Source organism: Somniosus microcephalus, chromosome 20 (genome assembly GCF_052327205.1).
Source record: "Somniosus microcephalus isolate GS21.2 chromosome 20, FLI_Smic_1.0, whole genome shotgun sequence".
Lineage (NCBI taxonomy): Eukaryota > Metazoa > Chordata > Chondrichthyes > Squaliformes > Somniosidae > Somniosus > Somniosus microcephalus.
Genome location: NC_141006.1, coordinates 19,638,574 through 19,657,026, shown reverse-complemented (window position 1 = coordinate 19,657,026; position 18,453 = coordinate 19,638,574). Strand labels below are relative to the sequence as shown.

Here is an 18,453-nt window from a genome sequence, read left to right as displayed (position 1 = left end):
CACTACCCACCTTCTGCCACTGTGAATAGCTACCCTTTACTCCTACTCTCTGCTTCCTGCCCTGAAGCCAGCTAGCTATCCATTCTGCTACTTGCCCCCTGACTCCGCATTCTTTGACCTTGTTCATCAGTCTATTATGGGGTACCTTATTGAAGGCCTTTTGAAAATCTAAATAAATTTCATCTACTGCATTAGAAGATCAGCCATGATCTTATTGAATGGCGGAGCAGGCTTGAGGGGCCAAATGGCTTCCTCCTGCTCCAATTTCTTATGTTCTTATGAATGCTACTGGTCTAGGGAGGGGAAAAATGGCTAGTGTTAGCAATCCTGATTGCTGTGTATTGACCCTTGCTGTAGAGATGTTGGACTCAGCTGCAATGTCCACCTTGGTCAAATAGCTCATTCATAGTCACTTGTCCAGGCTTACCCAAAATGTGACCACTTGAGCAAGGATTCAGGTGGCTCATTATCACATTCCATGGACTATTTGATCATCTTCATTTGGACTTGACCTTATATCCTTCAGTCTTGATCCTAAGCAGATAGTTGTCTAGCCATTTAAAGGATTCACTCAGCTTCTGCTGGGAGTCCATTCAATATATCCAATCCCTTGTGGTACAGAGAGCACAATTCTTCTAAGGCCTAGTCTCATTTGAGGCTTGTTCATTTTATACGCCTCTAGTATAACAGTCCTCTAGTCCAGTGTATAGTGCCCAAGATAATTTGCTTCTTGACATCTGTGTTATCCATGATGATACCAGGTATGAGAAACTATGAGGAGAGACTTGAAGTCCTGGCATTATTTCCACTGCAGCAGAGAAGGCTAAGAGGACATTTTAAAGACCATTCCCTGTGATTGAGGTGTTAGTGATGAGGTGTCAGAAATACTATTGAATCTGCTTCTACCAACCTTTCGGGCAGTGTATTACAGATCATAACAACTTGCTGCGTAAAAAAAATTCTCATCTCCCCTCTGTTTCTTTTGCCAATTATCTTAAATCTGTGTCCTCTGGTCACCAACCCACCTGCCAGTGGAAACAGTTTCTCCTTATTTACTCTGTCAAAACACGTCATGATTTTGAACACCTCTATTAAATCTCCCCTGAACCTTCTCTGCTCTAAGAAGAACAATCCCAGTTTCTCTAGTCTCTCCACATAACTGAAGACCCTCATCCCTGGTGCATTCTGGTAAATCTCCCCTGCACCCTCTCCAAGGCCTGTGACATCTTTCCTGAAGTGTGATGGTGTGGTGCCCAGAATTGGACACAATGCTGCAGCTGAAGTTGTACATATTTTCAAATATAGTCAGTAAGATAATTACAGTGGGACAGTGTACCCAACAGAATACAGCATGGTGTGCTGGGTAAAGGCAGTACTTTAAGTATTACTGTTAATGATATTAGTGTAATGATATCAATGAACTTATCACGTTCATATGATGTTCCTCTGTTGGCTGCTTAACTGAGGCTTTAACGCATTCCGTTCCTCTGCTAATATTGCCAAACCAGCGGACTCTACCAACTAGAAGGACAAGGGCAACAGGCACTTGGGAACACCACCACCTCCAAGTTCCCCTTCAAGTCACACACCATCCTGACATGGAAATATATCACCGTTCCTTCATCGTCACTGGATCAGACTCCTGGAACCCCCCCCTGCTAACAGCACTATAGAAGTACCTTCACAACATGGACTGCAGCGGTTCAAGAAGGTGGTTCACCACCACCTTCTCAAGGGCAATTAGGGATGGGCAATAAATGCTGGCCTTAGCAGTGACATCCACATCCCATGAATGAATTAAAAAAATAGTAATTTCTAGCTTAATAAATTTCTACTTTTGATAAAGATATACTTGCTCTCGAGGCGGTTCAGAGAAGGTTCACTCAGTTGATTCCGGAGATGAGGGGGTTGACGTATGAGGAAAGGTTGAGTAGGTTGGGACTCTACTCATTGGAGTTCAGAAGAATGAGAGGCGATCTTATCGAAACATATAAGATTGTGAGGGGGCTTGATCGGGTGGATGTGGTGAGGATGTTTCCACTGATAGGTGAGATTAGAACTAGGGGGCATAATCTTTGAATAAGGGGTTGCCCTTTCAAAACTGAGATGAGAAACTTCTTCACTCAGAGGGTAGTAAATCTATGGAATTTGCTACCCCAGAGAGCTGTGGAAGCTGCAACATTAAATAAATTTAAAATGGAGATAGACATTTTCCTAGCAGATAAGGGAATTAGGGGTTACGGGGAGAGGGCAGGGAAGTGGACGTGAGTCTAGATTCAGATCGGCCATGATCCTATTGAATGGCGGAGCAGGCTCAAGGGGCCGTATGGCCTACTCCTGCTCCTATTTCTTATGTTCTTATGTTCTTATGTCCAGATAACTGGTGTGCTTTCCAGTCTCTCCATCTGAAAGCAGGGTAGGCCACCTTGATGCTTGAAGGGGTTATTTTCAAACTCAGTTATCATGGTTTGGTATTCATTGTCAATTTTATTTTAATAGTCTGTCCATGTAACTCCATCTCTTAATGTTTATGAACATTGCGCAGGATTTAAGTCTTAAATTAGTTGCTAAAGTCTTTTAATAATAATCATCATCCAACACTTTGCTACTGAAACAAATTAAAACTATGCGGAGTTTCTCTGCCTACTTCCCTTCAGGCACTGAATGTTAAATTTTTTTTTTTTAAGTGCCCCAAATTCCTATCCCTCTGGGTTTAACCCATGGATTCCCCTTCCAAACAAACCAAGATTAAACATTACTGGTTTCAAATCAACATCTAGCCCCTCTCACACTCCAGGGTACCAGGGTCTGGTGAAAGAATATATACTGGGCTATCTTGCGAGATTGGGAATTGTGCTGAAGTGGGGTGTGCTGTGCTGATCATGATCTAGATCAGTATTTACTGTCTCGCAAGATCTCAGAGTCTGAGAACAAAACTGGGACTGCGAACTGTTATAATACAAGCTCTTGCAAGGCTGAGGTACAGTCAAGCGAGCCATTATTGCTGTTCGGAGACAATAATTAACAGAGTGGTCAGACCAGTGGCATTTAAGGAGTTATTTTACAACTTCCAAAAAAAGTATATTCCACTGAGAAAAAAAGGGTGTAAAAGAAAAGACAGCCATTTGTGGCTAAGTAAAGAAATTAAGGATAGTATTCGACTAAAAACAAGGGCATATAAGGTAGCCAAATCTAGTGGGAGGATAGAGGATTGGGAAAACTTTAAAAGACAGCAAAAAATAACAAAAAGATTGATTAAGAAAGGGAAGATAGATTATGAAAGTAAATTAGCAAAAAATATAAAGACAGATAGTAAGAGTTTTTATAGTTATATAAAAAGAAAAAGGGTGGCTAAAGTAAATGTTGGTCCCTTAGAGGATGAGACCGGGAAATTAATGGTGGGAAATATGGAGATGGCAAAAACGCTGAATGAATATTTTGTATCAGTCTTTACAGTAGAGGACACCAAGAATATCCCAACACTGGACAAGCAGGGGGCTATAGGGGGGGAGGAGATAAACACGATCAAAATCACTAAGGAAGTGGTACTCGGTAAAATAATGGGACTCAAGGCGGATAAATCACCTGGACCTGATGGCTTACATCCTAGGGTCTTGAGGGAAGTGGCGGTAGGGATTGTGGGTGCATTGGTAATAATCTTCCAAAACTCCCTGGACTCAGCAAAGGTCCCGGCAGACTGGAAAACTGCTAATGTAACACCCTTATTTAAAAAGGGCAGTAGACAGAAGGCTGGAAACTATAGACCGGTTGTAGGTAAAATTTTGGAGTCCATTATTAAGGAGACAGTAACAGGACATTTGGATAATCATAATTTAATAAGACAAAGTCAGCATGGTTTTATGAAGGGGAAGTCATGTTTGACAAATTTGCTGGAGTTCTTTGAGGAAGTAACATATAGGGTGGATAAAGGTGAACCAGTGGACGTAGTGTATTTAGACTTCCAAAAGGCATTTGACAAGGTGCCACACAAAAGATTATTGCTTAAGATAAAAAATCACGGGATTGGGGGTAATATTCTGGCATGGATAGAGGATTGGCTATCTAACAGAAGGCAGAGAGTTGGGATAAATGGTTCATTCTCAGACTGGCAATCAGTAACCAGTGGTGTTCCGCAGGGGTCAGTGCTGGGTCCCCAACTCTTTACAATCTATATTAACGATTTGGAGGAGGGGACCGAGTGTAACACATCAAAGTTTGCAGATGATACTAAGATGGGAGGGAAAGTAGTGAGTGAGGAGGACATAAAAAACCTGCAAGGGGACATAGACAGGCTAAGTAAGTGGGCAGAGATTTGGCAGATGGAATACAATACTGGAAAGTGTGAGGTTATGCACTTTGGCAGGAAAAATCGTAGAGCAAGTTATTATCTTAATGGCAAGAAACTGGAAAGTACTGAAGTACAAAGGGATCTGGGGGTCCTGGTGCACGAAACTCAAAATGTTAGTATGCAGGTGCAGCAAGTGATTAAGAAGGCCAATGGAATGTTGGCTTTCATTGCTAGGGGGATAGAATATAAAAATAGGGAGGTATTGCTTCAGTTGTACAAGGTATTGGTGAGACCGCACCTGGAATACTGCATACAGTTTTGGTGTCCATACTTAAGAAAGGACATACTTGCTCTCGAGTCAGTACAAAGAAGGTTCACTCGGTTGATCCCGGGGATGAGGAGATGGACATATGAGGAGAGGTTGAGTAGATTGGGACTCTACTCATTGGAGTTCAGAAGAATGAGAGGCGATCTTATTGAAACATATAAGATTATGAAGGGGTTGGATCGGGTGGATGCAGGGAGGATGTTCCAGATGATGGGTGAAACTAGAACTAGGGGGCATAGTCTTAGAATAAGGGGCTGCTCTTTCAAAACTGAGATGAGGAGGAACTACTTCACTCAGAGGGTGGTAGGTCCATGGAATATGCTGCCCCAAAAAGCTGTCGAAGCTACATCATTACATAAATTTAAAACAGAAATAGACAGTTTCCTAGAAGAAAAGGGAATTAAGGGTTACGGGGAGCGGGCAGGAATTTGGACATGAGTCTAGGTTCGGATCGGTCATGGCCCTGTGGGTAGCGGAGCGGGCCCAGGGGCCGTGTAGCCTGATCCTGCTCCTGTTTCGTGTGTCTAATTCTGTTAGATTCAGGAGATAGTCCTGTCATAATGGATTGGCGGTTAGGATCAGATCAACCATGATCTTATTGAATGGCGGAGCAGGCTCGAGGGGCCAATTGGCCTACTCCTGCTCCTATTTCTTATGTTCTTATGTTCTTATTTCTGACTCCGGTATTTATAGTGATATCAATTAGTGTGGTTTAAGTGTGAAATAGTAAGCGAAACGATAAGGATTGGAGAAGAAATATTTGGAGGTGGCAGGGGTGTTCATACTGGGGGAAGTTGGCGCTCATTGGAAGGGAGGGGGTTGGAGACATGGTGACACAAGGAAATGTAAAAAAAAGAGATGCAAGAATATTTACGGTAATAATTTGTCTTCAACATTTTATCTTTTTGACTCACAGAAATTATCGAGCAAACCAGAGGCAATAGAAAATCACCAACTACCTGAAAATATGGAGGTGGCTTCTGATACACCAGAAATTGAGTACATGAAAGGAGCGGTTATGGGTTTAATAGTTGATTCAGCAGAGAACATCTCAACCGACTCAGCATTTGAAGGCGGCGGCCCAGGCAGCACAGGAGCTGTGGGTTACAGGGTAGATGCAGCCAAGGTGGAAGCTTCAGACATTACTGTAGCAGGATCACAGGAAGGTTGCTGCCCAGGGGAGGCCCACCTCGACAACAGGCAGAGAGAAAAGGAGCTGACATCAGCATTTGTAGGATGTGGTTCCTGGGAAGAACTAGATCTAGATGTAAAAAGCCTGATGTCAGAACATGCAAGCAAGGAGCCAGATCCAGAGACAGGCCACCAGTGGGGAAAGGTACAAATGAATCTGGAGATTGAATCAGCCCAGGCAGATAAGGTATTGCAAATAAGTAACTTGATAATGATACTTAACAAGCTATTTGACTGGAAAAAGGGTAATTATTTTTCGTTGCACGAGTAAGGCAAACCAAACCAGTGACCTTCATAAAGGAATTGCATGTGTTTGCTACATGGGTGAGATACACAGCACAGTTGGACTGGAATAAGATACAAATGAATAACCTAGAAACTGTTGCTCTCCAGTCATAGGCCTAAAAAGTCAGTGGGCTGCGCCACCAGTTAGCGCCCAAAGAGGGCACTTAGTGGGTTTAGCGCCACTGGCCACGCCTCCCGTGAAATTTAGCGGGGCGCTAATGGCGGCGCTAGCCGTTAGCGCTGCGCCGCCACCGATGACGTCATCGGTGTGCGCAGCGCCCTGCTACCGCTCCGATCGCGAAATTTGGTAGCGCCCCCTGCTGTTAACGCCGGTCGCAATTTGCGACCGGTTCAGGGGGGCCTACCTGCGGCGGTAGAGGTGCTGAGGTGCGGGGCGGCCATTTTTTTTGCTGGCCGCCTGCCAGCACCTCTTCGTGCAGCCGTCCCCAGCCTCCTGAACAACCCCCTCCGCGTTGTACCGGCTGTCTCCCAAGAGCCCGGCACTTCTCCTCGGTGCCGGGCTCCTTTGCCGGCACTCGCGATCTTAGATCGTGCTGCAGCAGGCCCCTCCCCTTTAAGAAGTGGAGGAAGGCCTGCAGTACCACAGCGCGGCGTGCCACAGCGTGTGGTGCTGCGGCACGTTGTGCTGCGAATTTCAGTTGCAGCGCCCCAAGACGGATGCGGGGAGCCTCGAGTAGCGCCGCGCTTCGGTTTGGGGCGCTCAAACTGAATTTCTGGCGGGCGCTCGCGACTCCTTCCGGGGTGCTACTTCCAGTGCTCTGGCTGGGGCGCCACCAAATTTCTAGGCCATAGTTCCTTTGAAGACTGGGCCCCTGAGATCTGAGTCCCTCAGCTCCTCAGCCAAGGACGGTTGTTTCTCCACCCTCCATGGAGGAATGGCACACTACCTCTCTTCCACTTCCAGGCCCTCATTCTCACTAGTGCTCCGTGCTTCACCCAGTGCAACCCTTCTAATCACAAGTAACGTGCTCCCAAGTGGGTGTCTCCTATGTTGGTGCTTGTGTGTGCAAGATGCCTTAATGGGGTTGGTGATGAAGTGGTAGGAATTGGACATCTGGAATGGCTGTGTCTCTGGAAGTGCCAGGGTGGTTATCTGAGTGGTTGGCCTCTTCCTCCATAGGACCCCTATGATGTGAAACACAGAAGACCTTGTTTATCTGTGCACAATGACATTTACCCTTGGAGAAATAGGGTGTGAATACGAGCCCAGTGCATGAAGCTGACTCAATTCATGATGATCCTTGCTCTGCCTTTACGAGCCTTCTCTTAGAATACAAGAAATAGGAGCAGGAGTCGGCCATACGGCCCTTCGAGCCTGCTCCACCACCTCGCCTTATGTACAAACATACGAAAAATAGGAAAAGACTTACTGGTCCATCCAGCTTGTCCCCCACGGTTGTAATGCCTAATGCATACACTCCCCACCCCACCCCACCTGGAGCCGTGTAATCTTAATCTTCTGGGAGAGTCAAAAAAAAAAGGCCAATTGGGGGGGAAAAATCTGGCGAATTCCTCTCCCACCCCTTTAGGCGATCAAAATTAGTTCAGCAAATCACCTTGGCCCTGATTAATGTTAGAAGTTACCTACTTGTAAGAGGTGTTCTCCGCCCCAGCCAGCAACAAGTCCAGCTCTCACTTGAAGGAATACAGTGATTCGGCCTTCAGTGCACGAGCTCACTACCTGTTCCACAGGTCCACAATTCTCTGTGAAAAGAAGAATCTCCTAACATCTATTCACTTTCACTATAGATTCATGACATTTGGTTATGAACCTTTAAAGATTGATGCACCAAAATGCCTAGATCTTTCTCTTTCACCACTGACTTTAATTATTTTCCCTGAAGGATGTATGTTCAACATTTAAGCGGCCTACGTGCATAACACAGCACTTTTCTAATTTAAGCGTTGTTTGCCAATCATGGACCCAATTTCCAAGCACTTCCCAATCTACTTGTAGCAATGAGGCAACCGCTATAGTAATAAGCCTCGCACATCTCTTAGATTGTCTGCAAATTTGTAAATCATTCCCCCAACACCTACATTTATATAATTCATGAAAATAGTAAATGGGAAAGGTCCTAACACCGATCCCTGCAGGACACCACTGCTCCAATCAGATCCAAATCCATCTACAACCTCTTTCTGCCTACGGTCAATCAGCCAATTCTCAATCCAGCAGAGTAAATTACCACTAATTCCAGAAGATTCTATCATGTAGGGAAGCCCTTTTTATGGTACTTTATCAAAAGGTTTCTGAAAGTCCAGGTAGACAATGTCTACCGGGTTTCCTGCATCCACTATCCTGGCGACTTCTTCAAAAAATACAATCAAATTGGCAAGACACAATCTTTTTCGGTTGCCATGTTGGGTGTCCCTGATATGGCCTTCTCTGTCTAAGTGGTCATACAGTTCATCCCTATTGATTCCCTTGAGCATCTTACCCATTATTGATGTCAAGCTATGGGCCTATAGTTACTCGGTTCTGCCTTATCCCTCTTTTTAAAGATTGGAACGATGTTAGCTTCCTTCCAGTCTAAAGGGAACAGACCCAGACTCCAACGCGATATTAAAGGTATGGGCAAAGGGCTCACACAGCACCTGTCACATCTCCTTTAGGACCCTTGGGTAGATATCATCCAGCCTGGCAGCCCAAGCTATTTTAAGATCTAAAACAATATGTTCATCTATTTTAATATTAACTAACAGCACCATTTATTTCTGTCAGTTGAACATCATCTTCAAGAGTGATGACTGATGCAAAATGCTCATTTAGTACCTCCACCATACCCTGAGAGTCCTTTCTACCTGTTCTTGAGCATCTTTCGCTGGCCCAATACAGTCTTTGACAGTCCTCCGACTCTTCACATATTTGAAAAAGCTTATTTGTTGCTACCACAGTTGTCCATAATCCTCTTTTTCCATTAACATTACAACAGTGACTACACTTCAAAAGTACTTAATTGGCTGTAAAGCGCTTTGGGACATCCTGCAGGGCAGCTCAGTCCCACGGAATGCACATCCTGTGCCATGTGGGAAATCCAGAATGCTTCCCATGTCCTGGACAACCATGTGTGCAGGAAGTGTCGTTAGCTGGAGGTGCATCCGCAAGGCTGAGAACTACGTGGTTAGCACGTTTCAGGAGGTGGTCACCCCGCAGTTAAGGAGTGTGCAAGCAGAGAGGGAATGGGTGACTGCCAGACAGAAAAGGAGGACCAGGCAGGGAGTGCAGGAGTCCCCTGAGTGCTTCTCACTCTCCAACCAGTATTCTGTTCTGAGTACTGGTGAGGGCGATGGTTCCTCTGGAGAGTACAGCCCACGGCACCACGGGTCCTGGAACTCCCTCCCTAACAGCACTGTGGGAGTATCTTCACCACACGGACTGCAGTGGTTCAAGAAGGCAGCTCGCCACCACCTTCTCAAGGGCAATTAGAGATGGGCATTAAATGCTGGCCTTGCCAGCGACGCCCACATTCCATAAACGAATTAAAAAAAAGACAGGCGTTTCTGCGGCCGCAGACGTGACTCCAGGATGGTATGTTGCCTCCCTGGTGTCAGGGTAAAGGATGTCATCGAGCGGCTGCCGAACATTCTGAGGGGGGAGGGTGAACAGCCAGAGGTTGTGGTCCATATCGGTACCAACGACATAGATAGAAAGAGGGATGAGGTCCTGCAGGCAGATTTCAGGGAGCTAGGAAAGCGATTAAAAAGCAGGACCTCAAGGGTAGTAATCTCTGGATTAATCCCGGTGCCACGTGCGAGTGAGTATAGAAATAGGGGCAGCCAACATAAAAGGTAATCCAAAAGCCTTCTATAGGCATATAAATAGTGAGAAGTCACACAACACCAGGTTATAGTCCAACAGCTTTATTTGAAATCACAAGTTTTCGGAGCGTTGCTCCTTCGTCGGGTGAAGCTTGTGATTTCAAATAAAGCTGTTGGGCTATAACCTGGTGTTGTGTGACTTCTCACATTTGTCCACCCCAGTCCAACACCGGCATCTCCACATCATATAAATAGTGAAAGGGTAGTAAGAGGAGGGGTGGGGTCGATTAGGGACCAAAAAGGAGATCTACGCATGGAGGCAGAGGGTATGGCTGAGAAGGTGATTGGCAAAAGAGCCAAAGGCGACGTAAGAAAAAACTTTTACGCAGCGAGTGGTTAAGATCTGGAATGCACTGCCTGAAAGGGTGGTGGAGGCAGATTCAATCACGGCTTTCAAAAGGAAGTTGGATAAGTGCCTGAAGGAAAGAAATGTGCATGGGTACGGGGAAAGGGCGGGGGAGTGGGACTCGCTGAAGTGCTCTTGCAGAGAGCCGGCACGGGCTCGATGGGCTGAATGGACTTTTTCCCTGCTGTAACCATTCTGTGATTCTTTGATAGAGCGGATGAATGTGTGGCTGAAGAGATGGTGCAGGAGGGAGGGCTCCAGATTCCTGGCAATAGGGCCAGTTCTGGGGGAGGTGGGACCTGTACAGGCCAGACGGGTTGCACCTCAATAGAGTCAGTACCAATATCATCGTGGGGAGCTTTGCTAGTGCTGTTGGGGAGGGTTTAAACTATGTTGGCAGGGGGATGGGCACCAGGATGTAGCATTGGAAAAGGGAAACAAAGGGCACAAAGGATTGGGAGAGATGGATAGCACTAAAGGAAGAAATAGTAAGGTATTAGGTGGGGTCAGACTAAGAGAGAACACAGGATGGTCTAAGTTTACAGTGTATATATGTGAAAGTACGAAGCATAGTCAACAAGGTTGGTGAGCTACAGACGCAAATAGCCTCATGGGAATATGATGTCGTGGCAATAACTGAGACCTGGCTCAAAAAAGGGCAGGTTTGGGTATTAAATATTCGTGGATATAAGGTGTTCAGGAAAGATAGGGAAGGATAGATAGGAAGTGGTGAGGCAGTATTGTTTAAGGAGAATGTTACAGTGCTGGAGAGAGAGGATGTCCTGGAGGGGTCTAGGACACAATCTATATGGCTAGAGTTAAGAAATAATAGAACTGCCATTACACTACTCGGTATATTCTATAGGCCACCAACTAGTGGGAAAAATATGGAGGAGCAAATTTGCAGAGAAATTACAGAGAGATGCAAGAACTGTAGAGTAGTGATAATGGGGGAGTTCAACTTTCCTAATATAGTCTGGGATAGTAATAGTGTAAAGGGCTGAGAGGGGGAAGAATTTCTGAAGTGTGTTCAGGAGAACTTCCTTGGTCAGTACGTTTCCGGCCCAACAAGGAAGGAAGCATTGCTGAATCTGGTTCTGGGGAATGAGGTGGGTCAAGTGGAGCAAGTGTCAGTAGGTGAACATTTAGGGAACAGTGATCATAGTATCATAAGGTTTAGACTATGGAAAAGGATAGGAGCAATCTAGAGTTGGAAGAAGGCAAATTTCAGTGGGATGAGAATGGATCTGGCCTGGGTAAATTGGAATCAAAGATCGGCAGGCAAAACTGTAATGGAACAATGGGCTGCCTTTAAAGAGGAAGTAGTTCGGGTACAGTCGAGGTACATTCCCACTAGGGGGAAAGGTAGGGCAACTAAAGTCAGAGCTCCCTGGAGGACGAAAGAGATAGAGAGTAAGATGAAGCAGAAACAACTGGGGTTATTGATTACAATGGGTGGGACTGGAGTTATTGATTACAGTGGGTGGGACTGGGGTTATTGATTGCAGTATGTGGTGACTGGGGTTGTTGATCACAGTCGCTGGGACTGGGGTTATTGATTACAGTCGGTGGGACTGGGGTTATTGATTACAGTCGGTGGGACTGGGGTTATTGATTGCAGTATGTGGTGACTGGGGTTGTTGATCACAGTCGATGGGACTGGGGTTATTGATTACAGTCGGTGGGACTGGGGTTATTGATTACAGTCGGTGGGACTGGGGTTATTGATTGCAGTATGTGGTGACTGGGGTTGTTGATCACAGTCGGTGGGACTGGGGTTATTGATTACAGTCGGTGGGACTGGGGTTATTGATTGCAGTATGTGGTGACTGGGGTTGTTGATCACAGTCGGTGGGACTGGGGTTATTGATTACAGTCGGTGGGACTGGGGTTATTGATTACAGTCGGTGGGACTGGGGTTATTGATTACAGTCGGTGGGACTGGGGTCATTGATCACAGTCGGTGGGACTGGGGTTATTGATCACAGTCGCTGGGACTGGGGTTATTGATTACAGTCGGTGGGACTGGGGTTATTGATTACAGTCGGTGGGGCTGGGGTTATTGATTACAGTCGGTGGGACTGGGGTTATTGATTACAGTCGGTGGGACTGGGGTTATTGATTACAGTCGGTGGGACTGGGGTCATTGATCACAGTCGGTGGGACTGGGGTTATTGATCACAGTCGCTGGGACTGGGGTTATTGATTACAGTCGGTGGGACTGGGGTTATTGATTACAGTCGGTGGGGCTGGGGTTATTGATTACAGTCGGTGGGACTGGGGTTATTGATTACAGTCGCTGGGACTGGGGTTATTGATTACAGTCGGTGGGACTGGGGTTATTGATCGCAGTAGGTGGGACTGGGGTTATTGATTACAGTCGCTGGGACTGGGGTTATTGATCACAGTCGGTGGGACTGGGGTTATTGATTACAGTCGGTGGGACTGGGGTTATTGATTACAGTCGGTGGGACTGGGGTTATTGATTACAGTCGGTAGGACTGGGGTTATTGATTACAGTCAGTGGGACTGGAGTTATTGATTACAGTTGGTGGGACGGGTTATTGATTACAGTAGGTGGGACTGGGGTTATTGATTACAGTCGCTGGGACTGGGGTTATTGATTACAGTCGCTGGGACTGGGGTTATTGATTACAGTCACTGGGACTGGGGTTATTGATTACAGTCAGTGGGACTGAGGTTATTGATTACAGTCGGTGGGACTGGGGTTATTGATTACAGTCGGTGGGACTGGGGTTATTGATCGCAGTAGGTGGGACTGGGGTTATTGATTACAGTCGGTGGGACTGGGGTTATTGATCGCAGTCGGGACTGGGGTTATTGATTACAGTCGGTGGGACTGGGGTTATTGATTACAGTCGGTGGGACTGGGGTTATTGATTACAGTCGGTGGGACTGGGGTTATTGATTACAGTCGGTGGGACTGGGGTTATTGATTACAGTCGCTGGGACTGGGGTTATTGATTACAGTCGCTGGGACTGGGGTTATTGATTACAGTCGCTGGGACTGGGGTTATTGATTACAGTCGGTGGGACTGGGGTTATTGATTACGGTCGGTGGGACTGGGGTTATTGATTACGGTCGGTGGGACTGGGCTTATTGATTACAGTCGCTGGGACTGGGGTTATTGATTACAGTCGGTGGGACTGGGCTTATTGATTACAGTCGCTGGGACTGGGGTTATTGATTACAGTCGGTGGGACTGGGGTTATTGATTGCAGTCGGTGGGACTGGGGTTATTGATTACAGTCGGTGGTGTAGTGTCCGAGTATAAATAATACACGGACTGCAGGAGAACAATAATAACAGGTATTTACTGAACAGAGGGTAACTGAAGACTGAAATACAGAAGCCTGCAATGGCTTTATATACAGGGGTGGTCACTGCCGGTACTGCAGTATAGAATCAGTTCTTCTCTTAAAGGTACATACACAACAATTCCTCCCCTTTTAGATAAACAGTACATAACATTCATTTAACAACTAAATAATAACTAATTACAATTACAATTTTCTCTGTACTATATACATCAACTGAAATAATCATTTATAAGTTCAGTCTCTGAGGAGGCTTCGTTATCCTGACTGGATAGTGCCTTTCTCGAGTATCCTGTTCTTGCAGTGGAGTTGATTCTGGCTCATTGTCATTGGTTGGTTCGTCAGCTTCCAATACCACTGCTTCTGAGGTAGACGCAATCTGTACTTCGGGTTGATACCAGGTGCACCTGCTCGTGGTATGGGTTTGGCTTGTTCCTGTGACTCTAGAATCTGGTCAGCATGGCGTCTCACGATGCTCTCTCCAACGTCCACTGTGTACATTAGTGGTCCCTGCTGTGTGCATGTCGTTCCTGGCTGCCATTTTTCTGTTCGGTAGTCGCGGGCCAAGACTGGTTGCCCTATCTTGAAGCTCCTGGTTGGCTTCTCATTTATGTGCTGGAATTGCTTATCCTCAACATCTCGTCTTATGTTTGGTTTGAGCAAATCCAGGCGACATCTTAGCCTTTGGTTGAAGAACATTATGGCTGGAGCTTGGTTGGTGACTGCATGTGTCGCATTCCGGTAAGCAAACAAGAAATTAACCACCTTGTGTTGTAGTGCTATGTTGTCATTATGCATTGCCTTTATTGCCTTTTTAAAGGTCTGAACAAACCTCTCAGCCAATCCATTTGTGGCTGGATGATATGGGGCAGATGTGTAATGCTTCACCCCATTATTCCTCAGAAACCTCCGGAAATCCTCTGACACAAACTGTGGCCCATTGTCGGAGCAAATCTGTTCTGGCAAGCCATTCCTGGCGAAGATGGTCCGTAGGACTGCAATAGTTTTCTCCGTGGTGGTGGAGGACATTTTGATGACCTCTGGCCATTTCGAATGGGCGTCCACAGCGATTAGGAACATTGAGTCCATAAATGGACCAGCAAAATCAATGTGTACCCATTGTCATGGAGATGAGGGCCACTCCCATGGATGTAGCGGGGCCTGTGGTGGAGCGTTTTGGACCTTCTGGCATCCTGTGCATCTCTTGGTCATATCCTCGATTTCTTTATCGATTCCCGGCCACCACACAAACGCCCTGGCTACGCTCTTCATTTTTACCCCTCCCAGATGACCCTCATGAAGCTCATTGAGCACTCTATCTCTCAACTTGGGTGGAATTACCACTCGGGATCCACACATCAAGGCCCCCCGGCACACTGACAGCTGTTCTCTCCTTGGCGAGAATGCTGGCAACAGTGAGTCGCCATGTGCTGGCCATCCCTTCACCGTCAAATCATAGACCCGAGAGAGTGTCGGGTCATTTTGGGTTTCCTTCTCTATACTTGAGTTTGTAACAGGTAGACATTCGACTATGGTCGCATGGAATATCTCAACAGGGTCCACTGCAGGTGCTTCCTCTACCGTAGGCAACGGTAGGCGCAACAGCCCATCAGCGTTTCCATGCTGTTTCGTACCCTTGTACTCTATGTCGTACTGATGTGCCCCTAGAAAAAGTGACCATCTTTGCAGCCGTTGCGCCGTCATCACCGGAACGCCCTTCTTTGGGTTAAAAATGGAGACCAGGGGCTGATGATCAGTCAGTAGGGTGAATTTCTGCCCGTGCAGATAGTGATTAAACTTCTTCACCCCCCACACCAGGCTGAGGGCCTCCCTGTCAATCTGGGCGTAGTTACGCTCGGCTGAGGTTAACGAGCGCGACGCAAAGGCTATTGGCCTCTCTGAACCGTCAAGGAATTTGTGTGACAGCACCGCTCCGATGCCATAGGGAGACGCATCACATGCTAACCGAATCGGTAGTGTTGGATTGTAGTGGGCCAATACTTCTTTTGAAGTGATTAGGCATTTACATTTCTGAAAGGCACGCTTACACTCATCACTCCATTTCCATGTTACTCCAGTTTGCAGCAGGGCATTCAGTGGGTGCAGAATTGTAGATAAATTTGGCAAGAACTTATGGTAGTAGTTCACCAACCCGAGGAGCGACCTCAATTGCGACACATTTTCCGGTGCTGGAGCCTTGACTACAGCCTCAATCTTGTCCGGCGACTTATGCAACCCTTCCTCATCAATCATGTGGCCACAATACGAGATTTGTCTCCTGAAGAACTCGCATTTGGGACGGTTGGCTCGTAGCCCATATTCCTGTAATCTCGTGAGCACCTGCTCCAGGTTGGCAAGGTGTTCACTGTCATTTTCGCCCGTAACCAGGATGTCGTCCAAATAACACTGGGTCCCCGGGATCCCTTGCAGGACTTGTTCCATCGCCCTCTGCCAAATAGCCGGGGCTGATGCTACCCCGAATACCAGTCGATTGTACTGGTAAAGGCCTTTGTGAGTGTTTACCGTGAGGTATTTCCTAGGTGCCTCTTCCACCTCCATTTGTAGATACGCTTGGGCCAGATCAATCTTTGTAAAGCATTTCCCTCCAGATAGTGAGTCGAAAATATCTTCTATCCGTGGAAGTGGATATTGTACTGTGTGCAGGACTGGGTTCACAGTTACCTTGAAGTCCCCACAGATGCGAACCTTCTTCGGTTCCCCAGGCGTGCTGCTCAATGATTTCTTCATTACAGGAACGATGGGTGTGGCCCACTCGCTCCAGTCCACCTTGGACAGCACACCCGAACGCTCCAGACTCTTCAGCTCTGCTTCAACGGCTGGGCGGATCGCGTAAGGTACCGGTGTGGCCTTAAAAAATTTTGGGTTTGCGTTATCTTCGATTTTTATCGTTGCTGTTACTCCTTTTAGAGTCCCAAGTCCTTGTTGGAACACCTCTTTCGCGTCAGTTAGAATCTGTGACAGTCGTCCAGGTGTGACCTCATCATCCTTTTTATCAGTCACAGTTAGCGCCTGAATGGAATGCCAATCCAATTGTATTTTTTGGATCCATTCACGTCCCAATAATGGTGGTCCTCCATCTGGTAGTATATATAGATACAGTTTCTGTGTTTCCTTGCCGTTGTATTCAACTGGCACCCTTATTTTTCCTCTGGGGTAGACTTTTTGCCCCGTGTATGTCTTCAATACAATGGACGTGTCCTTCAAGGGCATGTGTGGGGATAGCCGCTCATAGTCTTGTCGATTCATGACATTTAGGGCTGATCCTGTGTCCAATTCCATCTTTACTGGGGACCCTGCTATCATGAGGGTGACCCAAATGGTTCGGTGATCCTCCTTTGCGATCACGTTGTGTAACTTTAGTAAACTTAGTCTCCTGCTCCCGGAGTCCTTATCACTCTCCTGATCTTCCGAACTACTGTTTGTCAATTTCTTTACTTTCTTGTACTTTTCCTTAGTAGTTCTTGTAGTGTTGGTTTTCTTTCCCGACCTGCAGACTCTTGCTATGTGTCCCATTTTCCCACATTGCCTGTATACTTTGTCCTTAAACCAGCAGTCCTTCTGATCATGGGTTGTTCTGCCGCAGCGATAGCACTTTTCTGCTCCATACGCCATTTCGTTAGCGCTGTATTCTTGTGGTTTCTGTTGTATTTCCGCAGCTCCCCGTGCTGCTGCTTCGTAGGATACTGCCATGCTGAAAGCCTTTTCTAGCGTCAGGTCCTTTTCCGAAAGTAGTCGTTTCTGGCTTCCTTCACTCTGGAGCCCGCAGACAAACTTATCCCGTAAGGTGTCTGCCAGTCCTGCTCCGAACTGGCAGTGCTTCGATAACTTGCGTAGTTCCATAAGATAGTCAGCATTGCTCTCATCTTTGTGCTGGTTTCTTTTATGGAACTTGAATCTTTCTGCTATCAGCAGCGGTGTAGGGTTTAGGTGTTCCTGTAAGGTATTAAAAATCTCTTCAAAACTTTTCTCCATTGGTTTAGCTGGGGTAATTAAATTCCGCAATAGGCCGTACGTTCTCGCGCCCATCAAATTTAATAATACCGACGCCTTCTTTCCATCGGCCACCTTATTTGCCTTGCAGTACACTTCAATTCTTTCCACATACGTGGTCCAGTCTTCTACCTCGTTGTCGAAAGCAGTGATACTGCCACTTTTCGGCATCTTGGGTGATTTAAAATGGCGCCTCCTGCGCTTTTTCTTCTTCACCAATGGATTAAAATGGCGCCTCCCGTGCTTTTCCTTCTTCCCCAATGGAATAAAATGGCGCCTCCCACGCTTTTCCTTCTTCCCCTTTTTATTTTCGCTACGATGCCCGGTTCTTGAGCACCGACCGCGCCCTGTGCGCTCCACCCTCTCTCTCTCTCTCTCTCTTTTCCTCCCGACGACGCTGCATGGCCCCTTTGCTGAGCCGCTCGATCGAGCTCGAGCCCGCCGCAGTCCGGAAGGGTCAGCGCACTACCTGCTACCAGCACGATTTGCTGGAACACCTTGACTGGGGAGCCAAGCCCAGCTCTCCACAGCCTCTCCTGCAACTCTCCGAACTCCGATGGATCCTTGGGCGGTTGCCCGCGGTCGACGCCCGTTGTTCTGACTTCGACCTCCAAGAAGCTTCTTCTCAGGGAAAGTTCCCCGTGAGGTGATGCAGTACTGCAGGTGAGTTCGAACCTGTTCGTCGCCAATGTAGTGTCCGAGTATAAATAATACACGGACTGCAGGAGAACAATAATAACAGGTATTTACTGAACAGAGGGTAACTTAAGACTGAAATACAGAAGCCTGCTATGGCTTTATATAGAGGGGTGGTCACTGCCG

The 18,453-nt window shown here is 46.7% G+C and overlaps 1 protein-coding gene across 1 annotated transcript in view; it reads left to right on the top strand.

The window, feature by feature from the left end:
• Window positions 1-5,538: 5,538 nt before the first annotated feature.
• LOC147103069 (uncharacterized) overlaps window positions 5,539-18,453 on the top strand; it is an 82,159-nt gene continuing 69,244 nt past the window's right edge. The window contains exon 1 of the mRNA XM_085962354.1: window positions 5,539-5,994. Within this exon, the coding sequence (XP_085818480.1) occupies window positions 5,584-5,994 (411 nt within the window). The 5' untranslated portion in view covers window positions 5,539-5,583. The remainder of the gene's footprint in view (window positions 5,995-18,453) is intronic.